An 8,059-nucleotide genomic window follows, 5' to 3' on the forward strand; every position below is an offset into this window, starting at 1 on the left:
CATTGTGCAACACGTTTTGTTTATGCTAACAGCAACACGACCAACATGTCATGCTAACAATCAACATATACTGAACCGAACCGAAAACCGTGACCACGAAAGCGTGAACCGAACCGAACTGTGGATTTTGCGAACCGTTCCACCCCTAATTTACAGGTAGCTTTGATCACAACGGCTTAGTGATTCAGGAGAAAATATGAAGACCAAACGAGAGTATAAATCTTTGTAGGAAGATTTCCTGGCTGGAAATCTATATATTTTTTTCTCTCTAAGACCTTTGATCCTAGAATTAAGGCTTTTCCATCCCAAAAGTTTTTTATATAATTGATCAGAATCTTTGATATAAATTAATTATGAAACTTTAGATTTCCACTGAAAATAGCTAAGTTTGTCAGACATGCTGTTCTCATCCGGAGCATCCTAACTGGCTGCTATGGTAACCAGCTGATTGATGGCTGCTCGTTATCTTCTTCACCGCCCAGATCTTGTCTGCTGCAGTGGGTCACACTACGCTACTGCTGTGCAGCAAGTTTTAATGTAGAAAAACAAACAATACCATCAATCATAACAGCTTTGAGGCGGGATTTACAGCTCTGGTCTCTTTCTCTTCACTTCTTACTTTGTTCTTTCCTTCATTCAGCCCATCGTTTATTATCTTCCCTCTGACCTGCAGTCGAGCCTTCCCGGCCTCCAGATTCATATTGGAGCCGTTGCTATAGGGGCCACACTTGTATTGGTTTGCTTGAACCGTTGTTCCTGTTGGTGAGAGATATGAAATTACTTTGCTTTATCCTTTCAGGTCAACCCATGTACAGAAAACAACTCATACATAATGCAGAGGGGGATTTCTTTTTTATATGATAAAGCAGCAATTTTCCAAATGTTCTCTTATAAAGGATTGTAGGACTGTATAGTTGTTTCTTTTTTATTTTTCAGTCAATGACCTTTTCGTGGATAGACACAGTTGAACCCTGCAGAGCCAAAGCAAATTATATGGCTGGTTGAGCAGTAATGTTCTCTCAAAAGGTATTGATGATACAATAAAAGTTGGATTTTCCCTTCAAGGCTAGAGCTCCCTTTGCTGAGAGCGGAGCCCCTCCCCCATCATCAATCTGCCATTCATTTAAACCCCTAAGGAAGCCCAACCCGTCCAGGTTTCCTCAGTCACTTTTAAAAATGTTTCTGTTGTAATTGTGGTGGTGTTTCATCAAGCCCGATGGGTCATTGATTTTCTTGTTGTTGGTGTTTGACATTTACAGAAAAGAAAGAAGTGACCCAGAGTCTGGAGAACTACACCTCTAAGTGCCCAGGTGGGATGGAGGTCATCACGCTTTCTGATGGACTGAAGCTCCCTCCGGTTCCCTTCACCAAGCTACCCATCGTCAGGTAAGACTCTCCAGACAGACTCTCCTTTATTGGCAACAAGGGTGAAGATTAGGCGCAAAATTTAAATTAAAGCTGATTAAAAATGTCTTAATGTCTGTTTACAATTAAATAAAGTTAATAAAAACATTAAAACAATCCTCTTCCACCAATTCCACCAAAAAGAAATGAAATACACAAACGTCTGTCTGAAACATAACATTCTGACGTTTAAACGGTTCAAAGTCGCACTGCAAACACAACATCAGAGGGCTGTCGATCACTGATTGGTTAGCAGGCGGAGCCACTTTTCACGGCTAATCTTTAAAACGTATATCTACACCATTAAATAATGTTAAGCTGGCTTTATTCTGTGTATAAGCACTATTTTAAGCATGCAGCTGGTAGTGTTAGGGCCCTGTCATACCTCGCCGATTTAGCCAGCGTATACCCGATGTCCCAGAATATCCTAAAACGCTTACGCATACGCTGAAATTTCTCTGTATTTTTTCAATTTATGGAGTACACATATGACTGCATAACGCACGCCAGCGTAATGCCCATTAAGTGGTGTACAAGCATCATATCATGGGCATTACGAAGCATCAGTTAAAGCTGCTCCCCTCAGGAGCAGCGGTGCCCTCGGAAGCGCTCGGTCTGCATAAAAAGATGTCTTTGGTCACGGTATTAACCTAGCTGCTGTTTAACGCCCGCAAAAATAAAGAATAAATAAAAATAAAAAGAAAGACAGATTTGCAGTCACAGCAGGTTCAGCGTCATGTCTGCTAGGAAGTTTGTTGGTCAAAGGCGTGAAGGCAGGGAGGATCCAACACACTCACCTTGACCCTCACCCTATGATAGAGTGATGAAGTCTGGAGTAGAACTGACGGTTTCCTCCTGTGAACCCCCTTTACACCAAAACGCTGCCAATATGCCATTATACAGTAGCTGTAAGTTAGAAACACGTTCAACGGTCGTCTGGAACACGTCGGTGTTGAAATGCGTTGGAGATAAGTTCTTGATAAGTTATTCAGACGTTACTCGTAGGTTTTGGGAAAGCTAGAGGCCACAATTTACACTTAACATATGTCAACAATCAGAGAACGTACCTGTAACTTATGCCCCATGTATGAGCATACACTGACACAATGGCTTATTTTCCTGACAGTAGGCTGACAGGAAGGGGGTATGAGGGAGGGGGAGAGTCATGCGGCAAAGGACCACAGGTTGGATTCGAACCCAGGTCACCCACGTGGAGGACTAAGGCCTCTGTCCATGGGTCACCAACCATACGCTGGCCTAAATCGTCAAGGTGTGACAGGGGCTTTAGAAGTAGGTAGCGTTGGCTTACCTTTACATTCCCAGGGCCATAGTGATAAAGAAGAGCATGTCTGTAATCCTGAGGCATAGATTCATCGGGGCAGGAGCTCAGAGGTTTGTCAGGAAGCATCTACCTGCTGCAACACACAGACTGGAGATGACCTTGTTCTGGGCTCAGTTTTTGGATGCCATCGCGTACGGACGACTTGACCCACAGCTTTGCCGCCTCGCTGCAAGTTCTCTTTCCTGAACAAAACTGATCTGGAATAAATTCTGTTAAACTTTTTACTCTTGTTTTCAGTCCTTTTTTATAGATTTACCAAATCTTAAGTTAAAAGTGGTTAAACCAAGTAGTTTGCTCCCAGGGAAAGGAACAGGAAGGGAAGCTCAGAGGGGGTCTTTCAGTTTTTGGGTGTCGGGTCTTTCAGCATGATATTCTAAAGGATATGACCAGATCAACACAAAAAACGGTTCCTGAGACAGTATTAAAATATTTTCTAGATTACCTCAGTTCATAGACTTGAATTCACTCAGAGATCAGGGAGATTGGTGCTCCAACCCCGTAGAAACATTATATTAACAAATTCACAGAGAATAGATGTTCAGTTAATTTTTTTTTTCTTGTGTGTTTGGTGTTTTATTTTAAATCATAAATGTTGACTAGTTTATTCAAGTTCTCTTCTCTCTGTTCCATTTAGTACAAACTGTTCTAAAGTTATTACATTTTTCTTTAAAACTTTGATCTCATACTGCAGTAATATTTCTTCTTTTTGGCTGCCATGCAGATCAGCATCCCTTGATCATTTCACATAAGAGAGGATAGTAATTTGATGTGCTTTGTCGTAGCTTGACACTTTTATTACCAAAAGGTGTTCCCAGATCTACGCATCTGAAGTAGCTCTAATAACATGGGCTGTTTGCCATTCTCATCAGTCTTTTCCAGTGCTAGTTATATTATTGACTGCTAGAAGCCAGGCTGTTCAAAGCAGGATGAAGCAAACTAACTAGAGTCATAATATAAAGAAACAGAAAACTGACCTAAAGTCTGGCTGGAGCTGAATAAGTATCAGCGTTATGTTCGCCGTCAATCGGACAGAAAAAGCTGCAGCATATCTCAACTTTTTTACTATTTTTGAAGCAATCTGAAGTTTCCATCTCGATCTTCCAAGTTAAGCAGAAGCAAACAGATTTTTAAAGGCTGATCTGATTGATATATTGAAGTATGTTTGCTTTTTAAGTCCATTGTTTCTAAGGGGAAAACACTTTGTTTAAATCTGCCTGTGTCTGTGTGTTTTTCTGTTTGCAGAGTTAGTAACATTTCCCAGAAAGCCCGGCCATAAATCTCTGTCTTTGTTTTATAGTAACTATGAATATTCAGAAGTATGACTTGGGTTTTATACAATGCAAGCAAATTTAGTTACCTTCCTGTAAATACTGTAATAAAACAAACTTTAGCTGAGATTATATATAGACTGCTCATAAAACTAAAGGCAACACTAAAGTAACACGCTAGATCTCATGTAATTAGATATTCTCATTGAAAAACTTTATTAATAACGCAGTAGAACTGATTGAGAAGGAAATACCATCAAATTAGCAATGTAAATCAAAATGATTCCCCTGCAGATATCCAGATTAGGATTGATACTTGATTTGAAAGTGGAAAATAACATGACAGGCTGATTCATAGTCTACATAAGGTCTATATAAACCAACGCCTGGGAGTGCTCCTGATGAGACGGTGGATATTCTGCTGAGGGATCTCCCCCCAGACCTGGACTTGAATGGCAGTTAGCTCCTGAATGGTTGGTGTTGGGTCGACTCAGACATGATGGCCTAGATGTACTCAGTTGGATTCAGGTCAGGAACTGCGTTGTCCTGCCTTAGAAGGAACCTGGGGTCCACTACGCCAGCAGATTAAATTCAATTCAGTTTATTTATACAGCACAAATTTACAACACGTGTCATCTCAAGGCACTTTACATTCATACAGTCAAATTGATTCAAAGTTTTCTATTTAAGGAAAACCAGTTGATTGCATCGACTCATTGACTTGAAGGCAATTCCTCACACAAAGCATGCTTATAGCGACAGTGGAGAGGAAAAACTCCCTTTTAACAGGAAGAAACCTCCAGCAGAACCAGGCTCAGTATGAGCGGCCATCTGCCGAGGCCGACTGGGGTTCAAGGAGACAGAAGCAGAGATACAAAAATAAGCAGAGTTACAAAAGCAACTGTAAAAGGCGGCCCGATCTAGGAAACACACAGCCAGGCAGACCAGCTCCGAGCCAGCTCCCATGTCAGAGGATGAAGAGAGCACATCCAGCCAGTCACAGTCAGAGAAACAGGACTACATTGGAAAAACAGGCCGATCTCCAACTTCTATAAGCAAAGGTGTTGATGGCAGCACCACAGCTGATATTTCTCTCCAGGATGGTATTACAGCCAAACAGGAACAGACAAGATGAAGCTACTATGAGAGAGCAGAACATTAGAGATTGTACTAACAGATTCTGCAGAGTGGGAGAAGAGAGATTGAGTGCAGCAGAACGATGAAAAAGTGGTCCCTATGTCCTCCAGCAGTCTAAGCCTATAGCAGCATAACTATAGAGAAAGCTCAGGATAACCTGAGCCACTCTAACTATAAGCTTTATCAAAAAGGAAAGTTTTAAGCCTAGCCTTAAAAGTAGACAGNATGGCCTAGATGTACTCAGTTGGATTCAGGTCAGGAACTGCGTTGTCCTGCCTTAGAAGGAACCTGGGGTCCACTACACCAGCAGATTCAATTCAGTTTATTTATGCAGCGCAAATTTACAACACGTCATCTCAAGGCACTTTACAGTTCAACCAGATCATACAGTCAAATTGATTCAAAGTTTTCTACCTAAGGAAAACCAGTGGATTGCAATGACTCATTGACTCGAAGGCAATCCCTCACACAAAGCATGTTTGTAGCGACAGTGGAGAGGAAAAACTCCCCTTTAACAGGAAAAAACCTAAAGCAGAACCAGGCTCAGTATGAGCGGCCATCTGCTGAGGCCGACTGGGGTTCAAGGAGACTGAAGCAGAGATAGAAAAAGAAGCAGAGATACAAAAAGCAACTGTAAAAGGCGTCCCCGTCCAGGAAACACACAGACCAGCTCAGAGCCAGCTCCTATGTCAGAGGATGAAGAGAGCACATCCAGCCAGTCACAGTCAGAGAAGCAGGACTGCATTGAAAAAACAGGCCGATCTCCAACATCTATAAACAAAGGTGTTGATGGCAGCAGCACAGCGAAAATTTCTCTCCAGGATGGAGTCACAGCCAAACAGGAACAGACCAGATGAAGCTACTATGAGAAACAGCAGAGATAGCAGAAAGTTAATCTACAGAGTGGGAGAAGAGAGGCAGAATGATGCAAAAGTGGTCCCTATGTCCTCCAGTAGTCTAAGCCTATAGCAGCATAATTATAGAGATAGCTCAGGATAACCTGAGCCACTCTAACTATAAGCTTAATCAAAAAGAAATGTTTTAAGCCTACCCTTAAAAGTAGACAGGGCAAAAATGGTAGTTCGTTCCACAGAAGAGAGCCTGATATCTAAAAGATCTGCCTCCCATTCTACTTTTAGAAATTCTAGGAGCCACCACAAATGGTCTCACAGTGGTACTTCCAAAGAAATGCCTTCCCAACTGATCCACCACCTAACCCTAAGGGTGGGCAACCTGAGAGAAGTTTTTGGATCAGAACAAGTTTCAGTTTCATTGTGGGTCCTACAGTAGATCGTGTCAGAAGAGATAACTAGGGGAAATTAGCCTCTCATCACCAACTCCCCATTGAAAATCATAAGGTCGAAGGAAAACCAAAAAATTCAGTCACCCTTGTGAGGTGATGGTGAGCTTATCCTGCTGTTGAAGTAGTTACAACTGAACCGGTTTGCAAACTGCATCTTGTTTACACCTGCTTTATGTTTCTTTTGCACAGCAGCACGAGAAATCAACCCACAGGAAGTGGTTTTATTTAAATAGTGACACATTTAGAGATCTATTTGTTGAGCAATGCATATACATTTATTTATGTATGCATATCTACTTCAAAGCAAAACTAACACTTTATTCCTCTTATTCAACCCAGATCCGTTAAGCTGCTCAACCTGCCGGCCAGTCTGCGGCCCCACAAAGTTAAAGGTCTGCCTGGTCAGAACGTGTCCACCGCCAGTCCTTTCATCTACTCCCCAATAATCATGCACAACAGAGGAGAGGAGCGCTGCAAAAAGATAGGTGAGTCCAAACATTAGTTATATTAATACTCTCTATATTTCTATCTTATTTATGTTGTATTTATTGTTAACATCCACGTTTAAATGACTTTAAATAGCAGTAAAAGTCCTCTATCCATTAATTTAAAAGGTCTGGATGTGACAAAAGCTTTAACTTAAGTTGGCAGGAGTGAATGTGACATTTTGTTGCAAATAAATCTGTCGAACAAAACCAGTTTGTACAACGTATACAGATAAGAAACAGCTTAACTTTACAAACATTTAAAAGAACTTGGTCATGCTTTAATTTGCTTCTTACATTGTTATGCAGTTGTTTAATTGTTTAATTTTTTCCATTTATCAGATGCTTTTATCCAAAGCTACTTACAAAGTAGACACAATCTTACAATGAGGAAGGCTTTAGTGTGAAGGCTCTAGCCTAAGGAGCCTGAGCAGCTCAAAGGACACAGCAAAGTCTAAAAGAATTTGAGACAAATTATATTTTACTTTAAAACTTTGAATGGTGTCGGTATAAAAGAGAAAATAATGAGATGTTAAGATACTAATTAATCACAATCTTCTTTTCAGGCTATGAATAGGAAGCAAGCTGATCCAGTCTGTTTGTTTGTGTTGTGAGAAATGTTCAGCAGGTCCCAATGTTAGACCTCCTGGCAGCTCTAAAGAAATAATTACACGATGCAAAAGGAGCAGAAATTTGGAAAACCACATTTTCTTATCATTTAAGAAAATAATTATTTATATTTTTTACTATATAATAAAGTGAATAGATATACAGGAAAAAGCAGTTTTTAGTGTGCATCTGTGGGTATTTTCACTGCCTATCATTGGAGAACAGCTCCACTCTTTGAGGTTGGAAGGCCTCCCTGCCATCACCCTAATGTTTACCTTTCTTCCCATATTCTGTATCTAATTAAAGTTGTGGCCTTTTTGTTGTTAGTTTTCAAGGTTACCTTAAACCTAATTTTCAAGCCGTAGGGAAACGACTGTTCCAACTGTTGCATTTTCGAATTCTTCCGAGTGGTGCCCGAATTTACACGAGTGAATAAAGTGAATGTAATTGGTCGATTATCAAGGGGGCGGGATTGTTGTGGTGAGTGTTGGCAAGCAAGTTTGGTTGTGGC

At 40.9% G+C, this 8,059-nt stretch overlaps 1 protein-coding gene across 3 annotated transcripts in view; it reads left to right on the top strand.

Annotated features, from left to right (window-relative positions):
• Window positions 1-8,059, top strand: part of trappc9 (trafficking protein particle complex 9) — a 359,971-nt gene that overhangs the window by 49,839 nt on the left and 302,073 nt on the right. For all 3 annotated transcript variants that reach the window (XM_015382744.1, XM_015382743.1, XM_015382745.1), the window contains 2 exons: window positions 1,260-1,386; window positions 6,794-6,939. In XM_015382744.1, the coding sequence (XP_015238230.1) occupies window positions 1,260-1,386; window positions 6,794-6,939 (273 nt within the window). The remainder of the gene's footprint in view (window positions 1-1,259; window positions 1,387-6,793; window positions 6,940-8,059) is intronic.

Source organism: Cyprinodon variegatus, unplaced genomic scaffold (assembly GCF_000732505.1).
Source record: "Cyprinodon variegatus isolate N-32 unplaced genomic scaffold, C_variegatus-1.0 Scaffold265, whole genome shotgun sequence".
Classification (NCBI taxonomy): Eukaryota; Metazoa; Chordata; class Actinopteri; order Cyprinodontiformes; family Cyprinodontidae; genus Cyprinodon; species Cyprinodon variegatus.